Below are 26,691 nucleotides of genomic sequence, written 5' to 3'. Positions count from 1 at the left end.
TCCAGTGCGATGCTTTCAGGTTGTTTGTTTTCTCAAAGTTTACTTAGAATGGCGCAAGTGAACCCGACCATTATTACCCCTACGACAACAGGGTCTCCTCCTGAGTTCCATGCACCACAGGGGCCCACAGGACCCTCTGAGATCTAACGCTTTCCTTATTCTCGGGCGCAGCAGGGAGAGGGGGGACGGTGCGAGAACGACCCGCTGAGGGGGGAGTAAAATAAATCTCTTCTGTGTGCACTTCCACGGATAGAGCAGGGTTCAGTGCAACAAGGGCCCCGGCACTCAAAAGCTAGCCCAGCAGACCTGTCGCCCTGGGGGGAGGCCACCAGCCTGCAGTCACCAGACCCACAGGTCCTCTCTTTCTCTGCAACCCGACCCATGCTGTCACGCGTCGGTTCTGGGCCTCTCCACCGGCAGCGTCAAAGCTCTGCCCCCCACACACACCCCCCAGCCCACCAATGCAACACACCCCTCTCACTCTCTCTCTCTCTTTTAGGATGCCCGTCGCCCTTTGCAACCCAACCCCTCAACTCTTTTTTTTTTTTTTTTTTTTTTACAGCAGCTGATTCCCACGGTGGCAAGAGAGAAACTGCTCCCGGTTGTAGATATTTGCCAACAACTGGAAAAAATACATCAAAAAAAACAATAGCTCAGCATGGACAGGATCCAGAACCTAAACCGCGCGGAAACCTTCTCCTACATCAACCCCTGGATTAGATACTTCCTCTTCTTCTTCAGCTTGTTGTTCTGGGTAAGCCGGCTCTCCAGCCTTCCCGCAGAGTGATCTATTCCTAGAAGGGCAGACCACCTGAGTCAGTGAGCGACTCAGAGTCCATGCCTGCCGTGAGGACCGCCGTGCTGTGTTGTTCCAGTGAACACGTTTATACTGACCGCTCGGTCAACAGATAGAGGACTCTTTCTTCCCATGCAGTCGCAGGCAGAGAAAGCTAAAGAAACCGTGTAAATAATTGAAGTAGCGGGGCTGCTATTTGGGGGGGGGGGGGGGGGACATTAGCTTCTCTGCTGGTGAGTGGAGGGCTGATTTACAACCGTAATACCCAGCCTCCGGCAACCGAGGCGCGGCCGTTGTTGTGGGAGTAGAGGTCCAGCAGTACTTATCTCCTCATTTCACTCCTCCCCTCCCGCCCTATTTAAAACCAGCACATTTGACCAACCTGTGGGGTGTTTTGCTTGACTTCCAATGAATCCTTGTTCAATTGAATGAAAAATGTCTCCCAAGTGGACCAGTGAAACTTCAAAGCCAGCAAAAACATTGTACTTGCGGAATGTGCTGAATATGCTATTTATTTGAATTATGAAGTCAATTAGAAAAGACTGTAGAGTCCATCGATGTGAATCAGTTCATTAGGAGTGGGTGTCAGTACAACCACTGGAACAGGACGAGGCGCTGAAGTTTGTCGGCGGTAATGCTCTCTCTCTCTCATACACAAACTCACACACACACACACACACACAGACACACACACACACACACACACACACACACACACACACACACACACACACACACACACACACACACACACACACGCACAAACACCAGTGCACCCTGTCTTCCTACCCGTTTCCCACTTCAGTAATCATTTTCTGCTGTCAAGGAACAAACCCAAAGCCATTTATTTGACCACACTTCCATCTTATCCCTGCACACCCTATCCCCCCCCCCCCCCCGAGCACACACTCCACAGCCGGGGGGTGGGGGAAGTCAGCACCCGTTGACCCTGGTCGTGTTGTGCTTGTTTAGCAGAGACAGGACCAGAAGCGGACGCTCCATCTATAATCCATTAGGCCCCTTTTGTCCCCCATCCCTATGGCTCAACACAGTTGGCTTTCACCTCTCAGTATCTCTACCGCCATCCCTCTCTCTCTCTCTCGCTCTCTCTCGCTCTCTCTATCTCTTGCGCTCTCTCTCTTGCTCTCTCTCTCTCTCTTTCTATCTCTCTCTTGTGCTCTCTCTCTCTCTCGCTCGCAATCTCTCTCTATCGCACTCTCTGTCTTGCGCATGCTCTCTCTCTCATTTTCTCTCCCTCAAAAGCTCTCTATCTCACTCTGTTTCTCTCTCTCTTTCTCTCTCTCACTCTCTCTCACTCTCGCCCTCACACTAAATCTCTTTCGCTCTATCAAACCCTCTCTCTGACACTCTATTCCTCTCTATCATGCACTCTCCCTCTCCTCCTTTGTTGCGAAGCCTACAAAACATTGCTGAAATGTTTCTCGGTTCCTATCCTGGATGCTGCACTGACTTTGCACACATCAACCGCACATAACCACATGTAAAAACATGGGGTACCGGTGTCATTACTCAAAAAAAACCTCCAGCCTTGAGCCTTGTCAAGGAAGGCTCATCAGGACAGCGGATGGATACTCTGAATGAATATGTCCATCTGTCTGACGTTCGATATGTTAGTTTTTTCTCAACTCACTCCACCTTAATAGATACCTTTGCTGTTATATATTCAAATACATACAATAAAGGTTACTCACAGTAAATTAGATATCCGGCAACAGTTACTAATGAAGACTGCAACACTTGCTTTTCCACTGCGGGCTCTTTGCTTCACCTGTATCTCCTCTCTGTCTAGAGACCTCATTAGCTCTTCTCTTTGCCTCATCCTTTGCGTGTACTAAGGGAATTGTCAACAGTCTGTTGGTGTTAGATATTGTGCAGGCTTTGCACTTTTGTGGCTGCCTACCGCATTGCCTGGAAGGATGTTCTGAAAAACAGAACGAGCGCTGGATGAACCGGGCTCAGAGATCCACAAGACCTTTGCTGCAATGGACAAATTCTTGTGCCCTTTGCTTACTCTCACTCTCTCTCTCTCTCTCTCTCTCTCTCTCTCTCTCTCTCTCTCTCTCTCTCTCCCTCTCTCTCCATTTTTTCTATCAAGAAAATGGATTTTCTGTATCTTACACAAAGAAAACCCTTATGTTGCCTTGGTTTTATAATAAAGTAAATCTGAAAAAAGAAATGTTTGAAGTTCAACTTGATAGACATGGCAGACTGAAAATGACAGAAAGTTTCACTAAGCGCAAGATAATAACTCACAAGCCTGAAAATACGCGATGGACTTTGTTCTATACTCAAAGAAACAATGAAAGAACGAAAGTTTGCACTTAGGTCATGAATTGGTTATTTATCATAGGGACAACATGTATTTCTTTGTTTCCTCTGCCCTAAAAGGCTCAGTTTGGAAAAGCTTAAAGGGGCTTAAAGTGGGAACACAAATTGAATTGACATCTCTGGGATTCCTTTTATGTATGAAAGTATGGTAACATTACCCAAAAAAACGGTGCTTGATGTGGCTTGGTGAAAGTCAGACTTAGCTTAAATGCATACCAGTTACACTTCATCTTGGGGACATGCTATGATGAGAAGCAAGAGTTCTTGAAACATTTTTACATTGCCTCTCAGCTTTGTAAAAAATGAAAAAAGCCAAGTTCCGTCTAAAACTAATTTAAAAAAAGATGATGAAAACCTTAATGCAGTGGAAAAAGTTCCACACCATCCCCTAAGTATTTATCAGGAAGTGTACTCAAGAGGAAGTGTGGTTTAAAATGAAGTGCAATTACAGTGGAAGCCGACTTAATTTGAAGTGTACTTACATTTTAGGTGCACTTAAGATTAATTAATAATAATAATTACATATATAAAACATTCAACTTCGGAGTGCCCTTGATAATACTCAAGAACACTCTACGGGGAAGGTTCAAGGAAAGGACACAGAGACCTAATTGGTCAGTAATTGAATAAGGTAGAGCTTTGCACTCCGTCTCAGCATAAATGCTGAGACGGAGTCTCTTATGGGGAGTAGCAGTCAATGGCATGTCTTTGGTTTCAGCTTTTGAAAGGCTTGAAAAAAGATGAAGAGATCGTGAAAATAGAATAATAAAAAGGGAATGGAAAAGAGGCAGAAAACGAGAAATTAGATTTATTTTTTTGGGGATTTTTTCTTCCACCTCGAGAATACTATTCTGAAATTGGATTTATCTTTCTCATTTGGGTCATTTTCTGCATATTTTAGGTTTTTGATGCAGAGCAGCCTAGGCGGGACTGGATCTCAGGTCTCCTGCACTGATAACCAAGAACTCTCTTCTGCGCCAACAAGCACCATTGTTGCTGCGGTTGAAGTTTATCATTTACATTACAATTCACATGAAATCGTTCGATTGCCAAAAGGACATCATCATGTCAGGTTTCCATGGAGCCGAGACAAGGACATGAGGTTGTAGGAGGCTATAATTTATGTTAAATTTGTGTGCTATCTTGCAACGATATGATCCATCATCCGAGTCATATGTTTGTCTTTTCAAGGTGACCCAGTCTCCTTGAATCCTGGAGTGTTAGCAGCCCTACGTGTAATTTGTGGAAATGATTACCAAGTACCTCATAAAGACGAATTAGTATCTCAATGATGACTCAAAATAATGACTTACATGTCTCATTTAGGCCTTGGCCAAATTATGTCCTTATCTAATCATTCTAAGATATATTATAATAAGATTACTCATAATTATAACAATAACAATATAATAATTATAAGTGTGAATTTTACAAAGGATGATAGGAGAAATTAGCCTTCTTGTTTACATGCAAGTTCATGGGATGAATTTGCTGTGGTTTGATTTATTTGCCCTAAAAATGTCCTATTTTAGGCACCAAGGTGCTATCCATGCTAAACTGGTATCCAAATATATTAAAATTTCACATTAAAATTACATTATTATTAAGGCTTGTTTTCCCCCATCTTCCCCTATTAGACAACCGTACACTTAAAAGGGTATAAGGCTTTGGTGTAGTCTCAGACTATGCAGCTTCCAATGAATTGCAAATGGTTTCACCCTAATTCCATGATGCACAAACAACCAGGGGTGAACTGGCCTTTCAGAGGTAAGGGATAATTCTCTAACGGACCCAACGTCCAGCCGGGTTAGGGTTAGGGGTGGAAACTGTAGAGCCTATTGGAGTCCGACTGCAGCCGCACCAAAAAGAGCAGAGCGCACTGAGCTCGGCCCGCGGTGCACATCGTCAACATGATTTATTTAGGGCAAAGGCATGGCTGTGTGGTTTATCTCTCAGGGATATTGGCATAACAATTCTGAAGTCAGGTCAAGTCAATTCTGCATATTGTGCTCCATATATTTTGAAAAGATAACGTTTACTTAGATTAACAAGTGATCACTTTTATCGATAAGAATAATCAACATATAGGGAGACATTTGGGACTTTGCGAGGAAATGAAATTACTTGAAGCCTTCATCTCTTAACCCAGAGCCTTCAGCCTAAGAGGCCTGAGAGCATACCAATGAGCCATCTCAGCTGGCTACCTCTATTGAGATCTTCACCTCTTTATTCCCTTCTGTGGCCAACACAGCATTGTTTTTAGGGGCTTAAAGGTGTCCTCCATTAAAAGCCATAATTACCAGTACACTTAAATTTGAAGTGCCCTTCAATTTCCTATCTGGTACTCCCAAATTCGTGCTGGGAGTCAAGCACATTGAGCACTAGACTATAAAGTCAGTTCCACATTTCTTTCGAATACTATGTCATATATTTTCTAAAGATGATGTTAAAATAATTATAACTGAATAATTTTGGTACGATTCTGGCTTATGAAGACATTGAGAATGAAAGTTACAACAATTCTGCTGGGAGTCAAGGCCACTAACCACTACTCTAAAACTCTGGACGCCGGTCAGAGTTTTAGAGTAACGGTCATTAGCAAATTTAAGTTGTAATTTTTTATGTTTTAATTCCCTAAAAAAATTAAAGAGATTACTTTATCTAATATTTTCTTTTCACCATGGTGGTCATGGTGCAAGTCCTACGGCACTCTAGATTGATGGAGTATTTTTAAATGCATCACATTATTTTCACATTATTTTATTTGAGTCGTTTTCAAATTTAATTTTCTCTGCAGGTTTTCTCCTTGTTGATTGTCATGATAGGTGTGTATGCCAAGGTGCAGAAAGCAACAGGTATGTACAAAAAGGAAAATACGTGTGCTGCTAATTTTAGATTGGAATTATTATAACTTAATTACATGGTGGAAGGTACAATTATACGTTTACTCTCTTTTACTGTGCAATAGAAATGAATGGTCATCGAAAAGGTGATCATCACACTGATGATTTCATCTCAAATCATGTGTTTGTTTGTGTGTTTTGTTGTTTTTAACCAACTGACACAAGAAGGGAGAACGCAGGGTAAAATAGTTGCTGGGTCAATAGCCCTAGAGAAGACAGGGGAAATCAAGGGAGAGAGTTAAAGAGCAGAAGAGTCGCAGGCTTTCTGGCGAAAAGGAAAACTATTGACAGCAAACAGTACCAAATCAATACAAACAGAGGGAGAGAGAGAGAGGGAAAAAAAGAGAGAGGGAGAAAGAGAGAGAGAAAAATATCGTGAAATAGAGGGATAACGAGAGAGAGGAAAAGAGGGGGAGAAAGAGAGACAGAAAAAGAGAAGGAGACAGAGAGAAAGTGAAAAAGAGAGCGAGATGGAGGGATAAAGAGATAGAAAGAGGGAGGGGGATGTAGGGAGAAAGAGAGCGGTGAAGTGGAAGTGGATAATGCACCTGGACCTGCGGGACATCTGTTGATCTGCCTGTCTGTCTTCAGACACCGTGAGGGACACCTTCCTCATCGACCCGGCCGTCGTGCTCATCGCGGTGGGGGTGGTCATGTTCTTCATCACCTTTTGCGGCTGCGTCGGAGCTCTGCGGGACAACATCCGTCTCCTGAGAGCGGTAGGCTGGTCCGACCAGAGGGGGGTGTAGCGGTACACTGAGGTCACGGCTCGGCTCACACCTCGGTTCAGACAGCACGGTTCGGTACGAGTTCGGTACAATGTCTCAGGTTGTACCACCTAGTGTCATACAGTCTCTCTCCTGAGCTAGCTGCAACAGCCTGAACTGTGTAAACAATAAGTAGCCCACATCACCTCCAGACTCCGTCCGTAACTTGTAAACAAAATAAGACAATCAGCTATAAAACTGAAAATGCAACATGTCTTATTTATGAAACTGCAAAGTAGGCCTACACAGAATTGGCGCATTTCCACCGGAGGGTGCGGGTCGGTTCGGTGCGGCTTGGTGGAGTAGTGAAGGTGCGGTTCGGCGCAGCAGGGGGGGGGGGGGTTAAACCGGGCGGCTTGTGTAGCTCGAACTTGGCGCCAGCCTTTCAGGGGTACCCCAACGGACGAGTGCGGCTCAATGCGGCTCAGTCCGGGTCACGCCCACTTTTGGCGGTGGAAACGTGATCCGTGCCGCACCCTAGCGAACTGAACCGACCCGCACCCTCCGATGGAAACGGTTCTTCAGTTGTCCCTGAAGAACTCGCGTATCTAAGATTAGTTCCGCATTACATTAATTAATTCGCAAACCAATTTTATTTAATTTTATGCTGTGTATTCTCTATGTAAATCCATGCACCGAACCGTGACGTCCGTACTGATTCGGTTCAATACGAATAGGCCTACATGTATGGTTACACCCCTAGACCATAGTGACCCATCGACAGTGGGCCCCACCTCTGTTGTAGAGGCTATCCTATGCCTTCTAGGGGGCACTTGTGTGTGTGCGACTGCAATATGATTCATTCTTTGTGTCTGAATCAATATCTGCGTACGCCCTCTCCCTTTCTCTTCCAGTTCTCCTTCAGTCTGACCCTGGTCTTCCTCACCCAGCTGTCCATAGCAGTCCTGGGGTTCTTTTACTCGGATCAGGTAGGACTACTCTGTATGATAAGGATCCTACTCATCCCAGGATCAGGCCTACTCTGTATTTTTTTAATTGCATGTTCAATGTATCAATGTCTAGTCAGAATTGTTACGTAGTGCTTGCGTGTGTGTTTCTGTGTGTGTGTGTGTGTGTGTGTGTGTGTGTGTGTGTGTGTGTGTATGTGTGTGTGTGTGTGTTAGTGTGTGTGTGTGCGTGCGTGCGTGCGTGCGTGCGTGCGTGCGTGCGTGCGTGCGTGCGTGCGTGCGTGCGTGCGTGTGCGTGTGCGTGTGTGTGTGGAGACACACAAATAATAACAACCTACACATCAATAACAAAATACCATTATTTTCCTCCAAAGGCACAATAATATTCCCAAGTAAGCCACAGAGAATGCCTCCACATAAAAAAAAAAAAAAAAACGAATAATAATAATAAATAAATAATAATAACACAAATGTGATCCGCGGTGGGGGCACCTCTGCATCAGCCCCATGATGCCTCCATTCCCCCCCCCCAGCTGCCTGCCCCCCCCCTGTGTCTTCCGTCCCGCCACCTGCTGCTATACAGAGCAGCCTAACATCCCCTCCTGGCATCCTCTCCCCTCCGCGCTAAATGATTAAAACGCCGCCACGGCACTTCAAAGTGGAGCCAAGTTGTTCCATTTCCACAGCTACCCCCTTCAAGGATATCCATGTTGCTAACGACATGTGGAGGCGGGGCATTGGCTGAGTGGCAGGAACGCACAGGCATTGGATGGGGGCAGCAATGGCGTACATTTATATATATATTATATTGATACATATATATATATTGACGTGAGGGTCGGACGGGTTGGAGAGGAAAGAGTTCTGCCAGAGAGTGCTTAGGGATTCATAACACATTCCCTAGTTGGTACGACAAATTAAATATATTAGTTTTGTCGGGGTTTGAACTTACCACACTTGCTTATTCTATCTGTAGTTAGTTTAATGTGGACTAGAAAGGATAACTCAAAAAGCAACTTTATTTTTAAACTTTTTTTGGTAGCAACAGCAGCAACACACGCCAGTGTAGCCTATGCTAAGCTTTAGTATTGCTCCCCATAGCCCTCCGTGTTTTAATGTAAAGATTTTAGCCCTGCAAGAGCTAATGGATGTCCTCCACTTAAGAGAAACCCCCAGTGGATACAGCTAATCCCTATCTCACAAGACTGCCTTATGGAACACTACTGTTCGTAAAATTCTTTAATTATCGAACTCCATGCTGTGTTAGGAGGAGATAAAAATACTTAATTTGAGGGTTACTCCAACTGACATGGCCGGGGTAGTAAAGAACGGCGGATACTTTTATTCAAGGGGTTCTTCAGCAGGGCCTGCCAAAGAGGGCGAGCCCCCACTCGTCGCCTCGATAGCTGTAGCTCAAACTTGTTTATGATTGGCAGATTCCATCTGCTGTCTCAGGTGTAGTGAATTTATATGACTTCATTATTTAAATCTGGAGAGATTCTAATCGGCTGTAACTCAACATAGGACCTAAAATAGCAGTGTGTGTGTGTGTGTGTGTGTGTGTGTGTGTGTGTGTGTGTGTGTGTGTGTGTGTGTGTGTGTGTGTGTGTGTGTGTGTGTGTGTGTGTGTGTGTGTGTGTGTGTGTGTGTGTGTGTGTGTGTGTTGAGTGTAGGGAAAGTGTGTACTGTGTGTTTGAGTGGATCTCTCGGGGGAAGCGGGGGGTAGGGGGGGGCGTAGGTTGTTTCATTACTCTTTTTAAAGTCAACATTATGAAAGCCATCATGGTGCATCAGGACGCTCCGGCTGTAATCCAGAGTTCGCCTTGTTGAGACAAGTCCCTGGGGTCCGCTCACTTCGTATTAACATCTTACAATAAGCCCCTCAAACATGTACTGATGGAAATACCCTCTGTTCCCCTTCTGCCCAAGACGCGCCATGCTGTGGGGAAATTTGTGAAGAAGGCCATAGTACACTACAGAGATGACTTGGATCTACAGAACCTGATGGATTACATACAGAAAGAGGTGCTCCAGTTGCCTTAACAAGCCTGCAGAATTATTTTCTATCTGTTTGTGTGTGTGTGTGTGTGTGTGTGTGTGTGTGTGTGTGTGTGTGTGTGTGTGTGTGTGTGTGTGTGTGTGTGTGTGTGTGTGTGTGTGTGTGTGTGTGTGTGTGTGTGTGTGAGTGTGTGTGTGTGCGTGTGTGTGCGCGTGTGTTTGTGTAGGTTGGCCCCTATTAGGAATTTCCTAATCTATAAATAGCACTGTAGTTCAGGCTCTCTTCATGTGATTTCCCTCTGCCATCTGTATACTCACAAATGCAATGGTGCTACCAACAGGGACTTCCCCCTTTGGAATCAGCCCCACCACAATGTACAGAACACTGTGCAACTGATCGCTTAATGTATACTTCCTCTCCTTTGATCCTTTTGTAATATTAATTTGTTTGTGAATGTGTGTGTGTGTGTGTGTGTGTGTGTGTGTGTGTGTGTGTGTGTGTGTGTGTGTGTGTGTGTGTGTGTGTCTGTGTGTGTGTGTGTGTGTGTGTGTGTGTGTGTGTGTGTGTGTGTGTGTGTGTGTGTGTGTGGGTGTGTTAGTTTAAATGCTGCGGGTGGAACGACTACACCGACTGGTCGTGGAACCTCTACTTCAACTGTACAGAGGGGAACCCGAGCACGGAGCGCTGTGCCGTGCCCTTCTCCTGCTGCACCCCCATCCCAGGAGAGGTGGGTCGCTGGGACAGACACACACACACACACACACACACACACACACACACACACACACATACACACACACACAAACCGCATTGTAGAGTGTAGGGTCATGACCTGTTTATCGCTGATGAATGTTGGAAGACTCTTTGGAGAACCTTGATTATTTCACAAGTGCACAGAGAGGAGTAGAATACTAAAGGTGACTTGTTGGTCTCGTTCTGCGCTCATATCGACTTTATATCCTGTTGGACGGAGAGGGCAGATCACAGGGCGACCTTTCTTTACTACTCACAGCTGATGGTATGTGTGTTGTAGGTGCGGTGGGGGGGGGGGGGGGGCTAATTGGCCATAACATGAGCGGAGGCCATGTTCTGACCTATGGACCACAACTCTTTTACAGACATGTTTTATTGTAACCCAAAAGTTAGGGATGCCGTGCCGTGATCGTATTGGCCAATGATGAATTGGATCATGGAAATTAGCTGGCTGAATAGCACAACAGATGCTTTCCTTGCTCGCAGGCCGTGATCAACACCATGTGTGGCTTCGGCGTCCAGGCGCAGAACTCCTTGGAGGCCGATAGGTCCATCTACCCCGTCGGCTGTGCAGACAGAGCCGTGGTTTGGATCGAGTCCCACCTGCTGCTGGTGGGAGCTCTGACCCTGGGTCTAGCCCTCCCCCAGGTAACTCCATCCCAGCTCATAGACCCAAAAGCCCGACTCCATTGATATGTGAGGTGCAACTTCACTGTTGGTGTGTCACAAACATTCAAATTTCAAAGCAAACCTCAAGGTTGCCTGTTTAAAACTGTAAGATGGGAAATAGAACATGAAGGACAGAGGGCCCTGAATCAATACAGGAGCTAGCCGTGAAATAATACAAATAGGACTACATGTGTAGACACCGTGGATATCATCCGCAAGCATAAAGCGTGGCGTAAAGTATGTACATTTAAGATGTCAAGGATGGAGTACAAACCCCCTGTTGGAAGCATGATGCAACATCACTGGCCGAAAGTTTGGAGGGTTAAGAACGTTCTGTTAAAGAAAGCATGAGTCTGGGAGTATCTGGAAGGTCGGACGCAACGCCGGGTTCAGATTGATTCAAGCAGTTTGGACGAATTTGAACCGAACGGACTGAGACCCATTGGACGATATAAAGTGCCGGTGAGCTTGTGAAACAGAACCCTGTCTACATTGTATTAGTGAGCCGAGCCACTGAGAGATGTATGAAAACATGACAGATTAAAGGCACGTGGGATGCGGTTGTTGTTCTCGGTGCAAGTCAAAACTCAAGGTGCTGCGCTCGGATAAGTTGGACCTTTCCTACCAAAGGTAATTTCTTGCGTGTGTGTGTGAGAACAGGACATGCATGGGCTTTATCTGCAGGGTCTGGATGATGTTGGTGTCTGCTGATCAAATGCAGGCCTTGTTTTCTAGAAACATCCTAGCGTTCTTTGATGGTTGGATTCAAAATATCGCTAAGATGATTTATCGGATCTGATCAGTAGGAGCCCCGAAGGAATCCAAATTAAATTGAATTGGTGTGTGTTAGTCGATGATGGTAATCATTTTCCCAGTCTGGTTAATAAAATGCAGGCACGCTTTCAAAATATCTGAAAGAGCTCTTTCTACTCTTTAAAAACATATGAACAGAGATCATAAGCCATCAAGGTGCTTCGTTGGTGATGAATAGCAGTATAATTGGTATTTACAAAACCGTTTATTTTTTTATGTATTCTATTGAGAGGTTTTTCAATTATTCATAACATTCATAAAGAGTCACGTTAACATGAAAACAGGAACAAAGGAAAAAACATAAAGAGAAAAATGAAAAATAGCTGCCAACCCAGATGCGAGGTATCATTTGTGGCATGTTTACTAATAACAGTAATTTCCAACAGACACATTGTAAATCCATTAAAAAAAAAATCATCAAGAGCAGGTGTCACATATTGTAGTGTTACTGCTTTGTGTTATTCACGTTCTTCTGGTCCCCAAATGTTTAGAAATTTGTTCCCTGTGTTGATTTGATTAAATGTTGTTGTTCCATCGGAACAACATCTCATTATGCAAGTTCTTTTGAACGATGTGCTGAGTCAGATTTCCATTCTTCAAGAATGAGCTTTTTAGCAGCTGCCATACCCAGACACAAGCCCAAAGTCTCCTTCCAGCGTCCAAAGATGTTTAAGGTCAGGCTGGATGTCTCTGTTGTAGGCGACAGCTGCTCTTATGTCATTGCTACTAACTACTACCCAGTTCACGGACTTACTTTTGTTGTCCTTTAAAATGGCAACTTTTACATATTTTCTTTCAGCATTTACCTTGTGCTTGCTTGCCATTTTCATTTAAGAGGCTCTAATCCTTTCCATCTTTTCGCCAGAAATGCTTTCCTTTTTTCTTTAGCTTTAACAGGCTTCTGTCTAACTGAGAACCCCCAGTGGCCCTTGATGACATGGTTTACAGTCGGTAAGACCAACATATGGCCCATACCGAGATTCTGCCCAATTGTCTCTGTAGCCATCGACCTATCGATGCACCCTGTGGCCTTAGCTCTCACCTTACACACAGTGTCAGCCAGCCCAGTGAGATACCGCAAGCGTCAGTCAGCACTGACCTGCCTCTTGCTTCCCAGCTCCCTGGTCAGACTAGGACCTCGGCAGTCACTTGGGTACCACTGTTCAGGGAAGCACCCCAAAACCTCTTCAGGAGCTTAATTTAGGAGATAAAGCAGTTTGAGATTCGAGTCCTACTCAACATCATTGAATATTTTACAGAGACATTCGATGAGGGACGATGTGTTGTAACGCCTGCAACATTTTGTGTTCACATTCGCTGTATATGTGTTCATAATTAATTCATCACATCTCATCCACTCCCAGATCAAACAGTATGTGCAATAGCTCGCTCTTTGCTTGTACTGTCTCGTCTTTCTTTTATTGCAAGTCATTGACTAATTTGTGATTGGCCAGTGAGGGCAGCAGGGAGCGTCCACTGAATATTTGTGTGTGTGCTGTTACCGAGCACTACCTCCGAGGAGTCTCCTAGTCTTCCCATGCAGCTTGAGGCTCTTATGAAATGCAGTCATCCTTCATCATATCCTGCTGATTGGTGCCCCTAGAATACTGATGGGAGAGAGAGAGAGAGAGAGAGAGAGAGAGAGAGAGAGAGAGAGAGAGAGAGAGAGAGAGAGAGAGAGAGAGAGAGAAAAGGAGAGAGAGACGGTAAATTACCCATGAGCCCCCGTCAAAACAATCGCGCTACAATTGCAATCGCTTTGATGTTGAGTAAATCGGATGGGGAGGCTCTTCACGTTTTCTATTGCTTCATCATCAACTTTACGTGGAAACGGAAATACACTCTTCACAAGAACGTAAAGAGAATGGAGTTCTCGTTAATCAGACATCCAGCTTCAGGTTCCATTTTCCGAGCAACCGCTGATTTAAAATGAAATAAACACATTTAATGTAAATGGGCTGCTCTTTGTGACAAATTGCATTTTGTACATTTCGGATAGGACTCTTGCATACTGTGCGGAAGCAAAACCTGCTCCAAATTCCTGCTCCAAATAGAATCCAATCATTCTTGCACACTTTAGAGGTTCACAATACTTTGGCAGTACCAAATCACACTTTGATACGCCAAAAATAAGACAATATGACACCCCATAACTTGATATGGTAAATATAAACTGAATTATAATTTTTCATTACTATTGTATTAATGTATTACTGTATTACTGTGTATTATTATTGTAGGTGTTTTGCGTTGTGCAAGATTCGCAGCCAGACCTGAGCAAACCCATTTCAAAAAAGATGCTTGATTCTTAGTACAAACCATTGATTTGCGTGTTTTCTGCCATGCCGTCTTCCCACCCTCAGATCGCGGGCATTGTGCTGTCCCAGATCCTGATCACCCAGATCCAGGACGAGATCAGCGCTGTGTTGTGAGGCCCCGCCCCCGGACACCGGGGAGGAAGCGGGATAAAGGGAGGAGCGCAGACCTGACAGCAACCGGTGACATCTGTAGAGGAAGTCTTGTTTTCCCCTGTCACCCCCACCGCTAACCGCTTTCAAGTACAATCTCTCCTTGTTTATTGTGCTGTTGCCGTGGGGACACCGGATGGTACGGGTCATGAGCAGTGGGAAGAAGCTACAACCGTGAGTCCATAGAGCGGAAGGTGAAAACGTTTGACTTTATTGATTTGGTATTGGTATTTGGTATCGATTGGTTTTCATTGTATTTTCAGAACTTATGTTTTTTTTTACCTGGGAAGTATTTAATTGTTCATGTGATTTATTTGAGCGGCACACACTTGTTCTTTTAAGAAATGTTTTTTTGAAACATTGTTTTGGGGTTAATAACATCCTAGCATTATAGTGGACACAGTACAGGTACATTTATTTTTGTCAGAGCATTTTCATTTATTGTTTGTGGAATTCCTGCAAATATGTAAAAAATACTTCTAAAATGAATGTCTTACCATAGCTTTAAGAGGTATTAAAAATGCAATGGGCAACATGGGGTTTGTGTGATTACATATTTCGCTGCATAGACCAGCTGTCATCCAGCAAACCTTCCTTCATAGTAATTAATGCGGGGAATGTAGATGCCTTCGGGAAGGGGATGGGGTTGGAATGTGCAATATTGCATTCTAGCCGTGGAGTGCGCTCTGGATCAGATGAGTGGGGAGTTATCTCTCTGAGCATTTCTTTCCGTCAGCAGACACCTGCAGGAGAGGGAGAGACCACAGAGATCAACGGACATCTTCAATCCTTCCCCTGTCAGGCCTTATTGGGGAGAACAGAGAAAAAACAATCAATATACAAGACTACTATAATAATATACCGGTACTACTAATTATAATATATATACAGATCTTTGAAGATAGTCGGAGTGAGAGTGTGGCTGCGTGCGAGTGGCAGGATGTATTAATGTGTGTGTGTGTGTGTGTGTGTGTGTGTGTGTGTGTGTGTGTGTGTGTGTGTGTGTGTGTGTGTGTGTGTGTGTGTGTGTGTGTGTGTGTGTGGGGGGGGGGGGGGGGGGGGGTGTTTGTGTGTGTGTCTGCAGGTGCACAATGCCTCTCTGAGCTTAACCAACCTTGAAGCGTATGATGGGAGCCAGTAAATGGAAAACAAAATTAGAAAAAGAAGAAAATATTGCAAATAGACCCTCTCGCTTTAGGACATGCCTTGCATTCTGTATGTACACTGAGGGGAATAGTTTCCTCTCGACACACAATACCTGGATTCCATCAGCTTCCAGGATACAGATCCATAATTCATATTTTGGTGCGTTGCATGTGTGTATGTATGTGTGTGCGTGTGTATGTATGTGTGTATATGTGTGTGTGTCTGTGTGTGTGTGTGTGTGTGTGTGTGTGTGTGTGTGTGTGTGTGTGTGTGTGTGTGTGTGTGTGTGTGTGTGTGTGTGTGTGTGTGTGTGTGTGCATACCGATGGGTCTGAATGGCTCTAGTTGTCATTATGCAACACAACCTTTTTCATAGATGGCCCAACGTCTATGCTGTCCCTGTACAAGCAGGTTGAAACTGCACAGCAAATAAACATCAGTTTGACATCAAGGATCTCAACGCACACAAAACCCAAACACGTGTTAGCACCGACAGAGCCGGTGCACCACCATTATATATACATGTGTTAACACCACCTCGACAGAGGAGCGGTTAAAGAAAACTGCAAAGCACACAGCATGCCTTCTCCCCTCCCCTGTCAATCCAGGCCCCCCGTTTCCATCCGGCCGTATCGTAGGGGCTGCAGCAGCTCCAGGGCGCGGCTGTAGTCGCCCTGCTCATACTCCACCATGGCCTGGCTCAAGGGGACACCCAGGGTCTTGGAGGGAGGGTGGGGGTCCCCTTGGTCTCTGTTGAGGGGTTTGGTTGCCATCTAATATGGGTCTTTTTTTAAAGGGTATTTATTTGACTTGAGTGACATATACAAACATATAATGAATAAATAAATATATCACTTTAATTAACAGTGATAGATTATGATGATAAATATATGGAAAGGTACATTTGACTCAAATACAATCACTTTGCTAATAAGTTCACATGTAGGCTAAGTATGTTATAAATCTTTTTGGTCAAATATGCAATTATATGCATATGCAAATATATTGTTGGATTAGACTCCCGTACTGCTACGTAATTTAGTCACCCAGTCTGAATGGTCTTCTCTTTTTACGAGAGATCTACGTTACTTAAGCTAAGAAAGGCAATATATATAGCTAATACTTGATTTGATTCGTGAACATTGTTCTGAGAGTAATATGTATTAAATATGTAACCCGGGCCGTGGCCAGGGTTCAGAAAGTCCTTTTTTATTGAATATATGTAAAGATTTATGGACTGTAACACAACATTGGCTGCTATATACTACTCATAAACGCAATATCAGTGTCTGAATTTCGACCAAACTGCCTTTACTTAGGATAGCCTATATGAAACGTGCCACATAATGTGCTGTCATCCTATAAATGTCAGAGAAGTTTAACCCTATCTCGAACACCGACAAAAAAATCCACTGTTGCTCAGACGGAGCTCCACACACTCACTGACACACACCGAGGTGTTATACTACAAGTGTCCGCGAAACATAAACTTCTCTTGGACACAGACCAAAGTCCACCACTGCCCAGACAGATTACCACACACCTCACTGCCAGTGTCAAGGTGTATAAGAAAATACAATCCGACTTCACCAAGGAAAGAACGTCACTGAGTTTGGAGCAGAGAAGAATTTTCACAAACTGGTTGACAGAAATTGTGCTCCATTTTTTTCAAAATAAAGGTCTAATTTTAGTAACGGTGACAAAATGGCATACATTACTGTGATACTTGATCAAATAAGACTTATAACCATGTTTAAAACAATACAACGATTTTGGGTTCACAGCCCTTTTAATGTCATTGTGTGATTAGTTGCTTTATTGATTGATTTTAATTGACTGGTTATAGCGCTGGGCAGAAGTATAGCATAGTGTGAGTAGGCCAACAACCCGCGATGCATTGCGCTGCCGTGATTTACTATTCCATGCAATGTTATATTTATTATCATCGTACATAGGCTGCATTTGCATGGTAGTGATAAACTGTTAATGTAGATCTTCGGGCTAAATATTCCATGAAATTGTAAAGCAATTTGGGATTATCCCTATTTAAAGATACCTCTTCCCAAGGCTGCAATAAAATATATGTTATGTGAAATTATAACTCAAAGTGGATTATGTAAAACGTTTAAATGTTTCATCACACCAAAGGCAACTATAGTAAACCATGGTATATATGGTATTAATCTGGGATTGAGCAGTCTAACTTTGCTATAGCAGAACTTCTAAGGGTAGAAAAAAACAAGGAAACCAAAGACCGAGAGATGCAGAGTTTTATTTCCTCTTTCGTTATCGGCAGTGGCGGCTCGCCTATAGAGGGCGCTGGGTCGCCGCCCTCCCGCCGACCGGCCATCTTTTCTTTTTAAAATATATTTATATAGGCCTATATTTTTTTTATAATCTTCTCATTTTGAGAATTAATCTATTTTAATTGCATTCGAATAATGCATTTACTTTAGAATATCTTTAGAATCCCCCATAATTAAATCTTCATTCACTTACATGTTCAACGTTCATTTTGGTGAAGTAGATGTCTTCCGTGGGGCGCAGTTTGCTCAGCCCCACATGCCTGAATTATTAGCCAATGGTTCCCCCGTTGCTAGGCAGAAAAGTACATAATTTCGCCAATCAGCGTCGTCGAATTGTATGGCTTTGGGGCGCTCAAGATATAGCCACAAGCGCAGTGCACCGTCCACTGCGCGTAACCCATGGCGTAACCGCGGATTTGCCATTACCTCAGAGATCAGCAAGATGGCGACTTTGAGTACTGCTACCAATGTTTCCCTGTGAGTTCAGCTAGCCCCAAATTATTATATGAATCCCTTCGAAAGAAGAACATTTGCAGAAAAATTGCAAGTAAAAGAACTCTGAGCAGAAAAGCCAGAAGTGAACATAACCCAACAAGCAAGAGAAAAGGATAGAGCCTACAAGAGAAGTTTTTCCAGAGTATGGTTCAGGCTTGGCTAACTAACTGTGGGTATGCCAATGCAATTTTTTGCTTTCCTTGTATACTTTTTAAAACAAGTGTGTGTGATAGTTCGTGGACACAGACAGGGTTGACAGACCTGAAACATCTGTCAGAACGGATAAAAAAAACACAAGCGAGCAAGAGTGCATATGAACAACTGTGTGAAGCTAGCCATGCTAGAGGTAAGCAACTTCTATTTATTCCACTAGCCTATATGTATTTCCCTTGAGATGGACACTGGTTGCAGACCCTCACATCCTCCCCCCACCCCTTTCAAGTGTACTGTATATAGTTCTCTGCAAACCTATGGTGGGACCAGGCCTTCATTGTGCATATATTGTATATTAGTCCTCTGCAAACCTATTCAGTGTACATACTGTATATAGTTCTCTGCAAACATGGTGGCATCAGGCCTTCAGTGTGCATATTGTATATAGTCCTCTGTAAACCTATTCAGTGTACATACTGTATATAGTTCTCTGCAAACCTATGATTGCTTCAGGCCTTCAGTGTTCATATTGTATATAGTCCTTTGCAAACATATTCAGTGTACACACTGTATATAGTCCTCTGCAAACCTATGGTGGCATCAGGCCTTCAGTGTGCATATTGTACTGTTTGTAGTCCTCTGCAAACCTATGTTGGTATCATGCCTTAAGTGTGTCTTCAACAACCACACACAAAAGTTTGCACTTTTACATGAATTTTGTGGAATTCATATTTCATTGTATTTGTCTAAATGCATACTAATGCAGACTGTAGATATATTTATGAGTGACGTTTACCAACACAATGGCTTGGCCGTAACACACTCACCCATTATCTCTATCTCTCTCTCTCTCTCACTCACACACACACAGAGAGAGAGAGAATGTTACCTTGTGTGTAATTCAAAGTTATTGTTGATATATCTGCACTCTTAATGTTGCTGATTTCTACAAGGCAAAAAAATTAACTTAAAACTTAGTTCCCTGGCCCCATTCGTAAAGTAAATGTTCTTTTTTTGCCTTTACAATTTTGTCAGAATGCACCAGAATGCTTCGTTTGTTTGTGAAAATCACAAAAAAATCTTGTGGGTGAGGATGCCCCCAGACCCCCCTACAGGGGTTTGGAATGCAAACGTTCAGCCCCCCCTCAAATAAATTCCACCAGCCGCCACTGGTTATCGGCATATTCTTTCGAAAAGAGAAACTCATACGCATGAATGAATGAAGTTTGAAAAGGGGATTTTAATAAGCGTATTTCTACAAAGTGTTGTTTGAAACCTTAACACTATTTTTGTGTCAGTGTGTCGGTGTCTGAAAAATACATTTTCTTTAAGTGTGTAAAAAGTTTGTTTGCTCAAAGTCAATTGCGCACCTCCCCACCAAGATCCATGCAAACAAATACAACGAATAAAGTGAAACGCCCTTTTGAACGATTTGACTTTATATTAGTCTGATTTGTGAGTTTAAGTATGTAGTAGTATGGTTTAAGCATATGATAGAATTCCGTTCAATAAAGGCAGTCAATCTATTAGCAACCTGCTATTACACGATGACTCTAAAAATATCCTACTCTTTTTTGGGTTTCCCTGGATGGCCCACGTTTCGCCCACGGACTAATTTCCCTGGAATCGTCCGTACCAAACACATTACATAACATTCCAAGCTTTATTCTCTTGGAGTCCTGTCGCTGTGGGAAGTAGAACAGGACTGCTGGGGGCTGGGGGGCTGTGGTCAGCGTGTCGCAACACGTTTGAAGCCTCGAGTCGAACACCAACATGGGCAGCGGCTGAGAGCCAAATGCCTGCCTCTCAGACATGGTAGGTAGGGGGGGTCGAGGGCCTAGACTATATATAGGAGTTATTTTTTTCCTTAATCTGAAGGGAGCCTCAATCACACGCCAGCACTCTTTCTTGACTTCGGCGCGGAGGCTGAAACGAGACCAGTTAGCTAAAGGGTGGGGGTTGCGGCGGAGAAGGGGTGAGGTGATGGGACAGATGATGGAGCCCCTCCTGCAGGTGACAGGAGACCCCTTGAGGAATCGGACCTTGGTTAACGGCGTGGCCTTGACCAGTGTGTGTGTGTGTGTGTGTGTGTGTGAAGGACCGCCATCAGTCCTTCACACACACACACACCTGCACCAGAAACCATGACAACCAGGTTCAACTGGATGCCTTAAGGTGGACTGTTTAACCAGTTACGTCTTGTTGTCAGACGATAACCAGGTTTAACAGGTTGCCTTAAGGTGGACTGTTTATCAAGGTTTAACCCGTTACACCTGGTTAACAGATGATAACCAGGTTTAACAGTAGGCTTGGAAGTAGGAAAGAAAGAACAGAAGTCTCCAGTGTGTCTTTTCTCTAAAGGGCCCCTGGGAGACCAGAAGAGACTGGGGCCTCACCTCCATCTGCAGTCTCTAGAGCAGAGAGCAGGCGTCCACCGTGTCCAATATGCCTCCAGTAGATTTACAGCTTCTGGACACCTGACATGAATAAAAGGGCATGTGAGCCTCCAACCACAAATAACACACACACACACTGTATGTATACTAAAACCCGCACATTGTGGCATTTACCAAGGAAAATAACTGTCCTGAAAAATTTAAGAGGCGAGTTTACATGTGGGCGGAGCACATATGAGTGCATCCACGAAATAATGAAATGTTCCTGAAGGATTTCGAAAAAAAAAAGGACATGGGCAGGGCTACCATCTGTCCATGGCTCTATTTTAAGACAACGGCCAGATTAAAAAATCATGACAGACCTCAGCAAACAGAGTGTTCATGCCTCTTACATGTGCACTTTTAACATGCACTTGACCCACACACATGCAGGGCATGCTTGCACAAGTCTTCATGCGGCCGTTAGATTGGCAGCCGCGTTCATTCTTTAGACAAGAGAACGGTGATACCCCAGGCGTTTGGAGTTGAAACTATACCGCTATTGGCCTTGCTACCCTGTTCTTAGTGCAGATTCATATAGTCTCCCTGTTAAGAGAGAGAAAGAAAGAAACAAGGGATTAATCAGCAATAACATACACGGCACGTCACTTTAAAATAAGTTGAATCTGTTATAAATGTATGCTGTCTCTTTAAACTGACTAATGGCACAACGGGCCAATCCGAAATAGACCCTGCCATGCAATTGACTGCAAGATGTTTGCTTGACTGAACAAACTCATTATATTTATTGCCTTCTTCATAAAGTACAACGCCCAGTGCCAGCAGTTATGACAGGCCAGCATGTCACATCCCTGGACAAATAAGCAAATAAATATATCTGATGAATAATTTTTCCAAACACAGGGACACTTTGGAGACCTCCCTGACAAATTGTTGTTTAATTGTGTCATCATGAGGATCTATTCGGCGAGGAGGTGAGGCATAGGAAGTATTAGAAGAAGGAAGTGATAGACAAAGGAAAGGGTGGTGAATACACTTGCCAGTCCGTCTCTGTGGTCTCCAGAGACTCTCCAGGAAACTTCTCCACCTTGACCTTCATCTCATGAACGTGGGCACATAGTGGAGAAGGTGAACCTGTATATAATATATATACATAGTATACACTGTACAATACTTGATCTATACACAATATTGTACACACCAAATGGTCAAGAAATAACTTTCGAGGGCAGATTATTTATCATAAACAATTATTGTACACACCAAGCTTCGATCCTCCTCGCCAGACTCTTGGGAGGGGAGAGATGAGACACCTTTCCATCTAGTCCGTTAGCAGACACTTTCAGTAAAATCCATTTACAATTGAGGCAGAGAACATTCAAGGCTGACGACCAGTAGTGACTACAAAGAAAACAAAAGTTATTTTAAACAAAAGTTTAAAAAAGAGGTCAAAACTGGACGCAAAAACTTTAGGGGTCAGAAGCGCTGGCAAATGCAGGGAAAAGAGACAAAGTGGACTAAATGAAAACAATGGCAATTTAATAAATGATTCAAGTTTGTCATCTCATCAGGCCTTGGCCATTATTCCCCAGTTTAGATGTGCTTCTTACCACTTCTAATTGACTCGACCTAACTTTTCTAATGCTGACTGACAGTAATGGACCCACCAGAATAACAACGGCACAATGAATGTTCCAACCAAAGTAGTGCGAGTGAGCGGCCCATTTTGCAACCTCAACCGCAAATTAATTACTTTAGAATTCATTATTTCATCCAGAGATAAGGTAAATGTCAACTAATTACAGAAAAATTTAAGGGAAACATTCTCTGCTCAGGCACAGTAATTAGTCTGCAACAGGTTGCTTAGAACAAACACGAACACAAAATATAATCGTGTAACACAATGTTTATGAGATTCAAATGCGCCTCCACAATTTATGGCACAGAGGTGTATCGATGTATTATTTTTGGGTCGACGTTGCCTAAGGCAACACAACGCTGATTGAGCGGATGAGAGTGGATGAGTGATGATAGCTGTGCTTTTATTTAAAGCGAGTCAATTTGATGATGACATTACAATCGATCTGCTGGAGGTGCATGTCCACACCCTTCGTATCCCCGCTGGCTTGTACATCACATTGAACACCATCAGGTGTGCTTTATTCTACATAAGGTGCGCTCAATTCTACATAATACATAACTCTTTGCCGATTCATATATTGAGCTTCAAGAACCGGAGAGAGTCCACAGGACGCGATCAGTATATCCCAGGAAAAAGTTTCAGAGCAAAGCCGCACGCTCAACTGAACCGCGCTGATGGCTCGTTAAGCCTACATTTTCGGAAACCTGCTGATGGCTGGGCAGTATGTGACGTTGATTGATTACTAACATAGCGCAGCATGTGTCCTGAAACCCTGGCACTATATGTGAAGATAAAGCTGCTAGGTTATGAACATTATAATGTGGTATAACCCTTATATCCAATGCATGTTAAATCTGACCAATTAATTTGACTTAAACCTTGGTTAAGCTATCAGTAAGTCTGTCATGGCAACTATGTTTGTTCAGAGTTGTTGTTTGAAGGTAGTTTCCCTAAACAGAACCACACCACCATAATACAAAGTATTGTCCCGGACTCCCGGCTGCTAATACAAAAGGTACTTCCAAAAGTTGTCTGCCTGAAACAGGATTAATTTATGGTACCATAAATTGCGAACAGCATTTAACATCTCTAAGAATACCATGTCAACAATACATTGTGGTCATGCTTTAGCAATATGCAACCTGATATATAATCTGAAATAATCGTATAACCTATTGACATTGTATTATGGCAGCCATTTTATTAAGCACATGGTCACGTTTTACCTCTAGTTATTCAGTGAGCGAGCTGGGTTGTACCTGAGCAGCTGTGTGGGCATATAAGCACTTATTTGCACACACACATGGTTTTCCTGTATGCACCCCATCTATGGCACAATCTCAGAAAATAAGAGTTTGAAATGTGTGAGGTGTTTCTATAAATGTGAGAACAATTCTGTGTTGCAGTCAGACTTTTCCTGTGTTATACAAATTTAATTTAATTTCAAACACATGCAGTAGGTGTAGAAAGGGGTCTTCAACTGTTAATATTTAGTGCGATGAACAGTTGATAGACCATTATTTTCTTCCTGTAGAATATCCTGCTAGGATTTATTGCAGGGCAGATAAATATTTGGCTAGTATGTTAGTGTGACCTCCCCTTCAGCCACGCCCAGCAGTCAGGCCTGCACCGTCTGCCAACCAAAAAGAGCTGCATACAGCATGAGGGCCGAGTTCAACCAGTGGGTGAAGCCAAGGAACCAGCAGGTGATCCATGCCCCCGGGAGATACCACAGTAGCCCTGCCTTTAACCAAAAATCGAAAGCCTAAATATTAGAAATTAGTATTCTAGGAATCAAACAAACGTCTTTAGGTAGAGTCTATTAGCATATTACTGGTCGTGCAGAATAAGTAATATAATTGCAATTTGCAAGTTAATTGTATGATATTGAATTGTAAATCTTGGTGCATCTTATGTTAACTGTATAACAAACCTATTGATTTTAACATTGTTGATGCTTAATTAATAAAGCCTTCCTAGCATCACCCTCTATTGTTTTCTAATTCAAATACATTTTCTGCAGTCCCACTTGAGGGCCAATACTTCTCATGTGCCTCCTCGCCCCTGCAGCCTGCATGGCTATTTGTTTTACAATTCCTCCGGGGCTTTCTCTCTTGGTTCTATATGTTCTTGTGGTAGGCCTTGCCCTTTCAAGATGCTTGTAGATGCACTTTGCGTGTATAGCTTTGCATCCCATGGCCAAACTGTCATAAAAAATAGACTCAATGCTCGTCTAGTATGTCAGTCTGGGTTCTCTTCAACACTAACGTTTTATTATGGGAGTATGAGGGAGGGAGGCTGGTACCAAGTCAAGCTGGAAAAGGCCATGTGGCGGTGAGCTGGGGAGCCATTTGGCCAGGCTTGCCGAGACACACATTGCCAGTGAGGCTGAGCAGCTGGGTTAGCCAGGCGGCCCAGTGTAAACTCAGTGACACATGCAGAGAGCTTCATGCACAATACAAAATTGATATTTATTTTCAAGTAAGTTCTTTTTTATGAACACGATTGGATCCGGCCGATGATTGTATGTTGAGAAAAATTGTGTCTGGATAGTGTCAGGATTCAGTAATTTCTTCAAAAGCGTGTCCACTTGTCTAAGAGTGTCTTGGGAGGCTCTAGATTCTCAGACAACAGTAGGCCTAGTTGGTCTGATGGTCTTACCCGTTCTCTCCAGCTTCAGCCCAGTGCTTACATGGCCCATGACTCCTGGACAGGGTCAGTTTTAAGGGCCAATTGCAAAAACATATATGATCAAAGGAATCTAGGCTCGCCTTTAACCTGTGACCTGTGTACTGATTATGATTAAATAGAGAATGACACTGGGAATTAATTTACTCTGAAAACGTGGTTTACTCATCATCTTACTCTATATAACAGCTTTAACCCTTAAGAGAACAACCTCTTTGGATGGTAGTATTATGGATTACAGAAATACCACTTACCTTAGGTTTACCTAAAGACATGGGTTGAAGTAGCTATATTTTTTTCTAATTTGACGAATATGCAAAACGGACTGGACCCTTGTCAAGACGCAGATTATATTGGCAATGTCGGAGCACTTTCAACTTTTCAAACAGTAGCAGAGGTAAATTACGCCACTGTGACATGTTGAATGATCCAAATTACCATCTCAATCCACTTGAAAGTTGTAATTGAAAATGATATGAGAAAACATTTAACTTGTATGGGTATGATTCATAATTCAATAGTTTTGTTGGTTATCACTCATCATAACTTGTTCAGTGAAATACCATTATGTTTGGGAGGCAAGACTTTAATAGTTTTCCTTACTTTATCTTTAAAGCTACAGGGGACCTCCTCTTCCTATTGGACTATTAGCAAACAGAGCATATCCCATTGAGCACAAGCTCAACAACTCCTGGATAGGGATGCATACCTCTGATGATTTTGTGCGTGGGTAGGTGGATGGACTGCATGAAGGATCTTGTGTGTGAGTAGGCGGAGTGGATGATCTTGATGTCATCATTACTCATGACGGAGCTAGTTCCTTGATTATGTCCACAAATTGGACAGGTAGCTCAATCAATACAATGCTTGATACAGATGAAGTAACTTCAGAATTTTAGCAGTGAGTGGACTACCTGTAATTCTTCCCCAGACATTATCCGAGGAATAGCTCCTGTGCAGTCGCATTGCTTTAAAAGGTGACCGTCCATCATGATGCCGGCTAAATAGTTTCACTGAATTAATATTAATTTCATCCAATGGTAGATTGACCGCTGCTTTCCTGAAGATGGACCATGCTTTCCTTACAGTTCTGTGTGTGTAAAGGTGGGAAATTCATGTTAAAATTAGGTACCCATATAAATGTGCATTTTCATTATACGATTATTCAGTCTGCGGACGGCGACATTCGCATTTAAAAATCAATTTGCCCCCTGTTTACTTTAGTCACTGACACAGAAGAAAATGAACAGAAGCTTTCAATCAAAGCTCAGCTTTGAGGAGAATGAGATAAAAAGAAAGAGGCAGGTGATGGGGATGAGAGAGGAAGAGCAGTTACTGCCCGCTGTGCGCAGGGTAGGATTGGCATTGTGTCCCTTTGCTGTTGAACATAAACACGATCTGCAATGTTGTTTTTCAAGCAACATAATTAACGCAGATATAC

General features: G+C 43.3%; 1 protein-coding gene across 2 annotated transcripts; it reads left to right on the top strand.

Moving 5' to 3' along the window:
* Positions 1-570: 570 nt before the first annotated feature.
* tspan33b (tetraspanin 33b) lies at positions 571-14,950 on the top strand. 2 transcript variants are annotated; one of them, XM_056599395.1, is made up of 8 exons: positions 571-754; positions 5,943-6,000; positions 6,640-6,767; positions 7,670-7,744; positions 9,653-9,748; positions 10,321-10,449; positions 10,962-11,123; positions 14,321-14,950. In XM_056599395.1, exons 1-8 carry the CDS (start codon positions 659-661, stop codon positions 14,387-14,389), a joined length of 813 nt encoding a protein of 270 aa, XP_056455370.1. In that variant the 5' UTR covers positions 571-658; the 3' UTR covers positions 14,390-14,950. The 2 variants fall into 2 exon arrangements, with proteins under 2 accessions (XP_056455370.1, XP_056455371.1); XM_056599396.1 differs by lacking the exon at positions 10,962-11,123.
* Positions 14,951-26,691: the final 11,741 nt, after the last annotated feature.

The sequence above is a fragment of the Gadus chalcogrammus genome, chromosome 9, assembly GCF_026213295.1.
Source record: "Gadus chalcogrammus isolate NIFS_2021 chromosome 9, NIFS_Gcha_1.0, whole genome shotgun sequence".
NCBI lineage: Eukaryota > Metazoa > Chordata > Actinopteri > Gadiformes > Gadidae > Gadus > Gadus chalcogrammus.
Note: the sequence above shows the minus strand (reverse complement) of the source record. Positions and strands in the feature narration are given on the sequence as shown.

Excerpts from the sequence above, each read along its gene's own strand:
- tspan33b (XM_056599395.1), top strand. The coding sequence starts at position 659 with ATGGACAGGATCCAGAACCTAAACCGCGCGGAAACCTTCTCCTACATC. Across the intron at positions 755-5,942 it reads TCTTCAGCTTGTTGTTCTGG|GTTTTCTCCTTGTTGATTGT; the intron begins GTAAGCCGGCTC and ends TTTTCTCTGCAG. Across the intron at positions 6,001-6,639 it reads CAAGGTGCAGAAAGCAACAG|ACACCGTGAGGGACACCTTC; the intron begins GTATGTACAAAA and ends GTCTGTCTTCAG.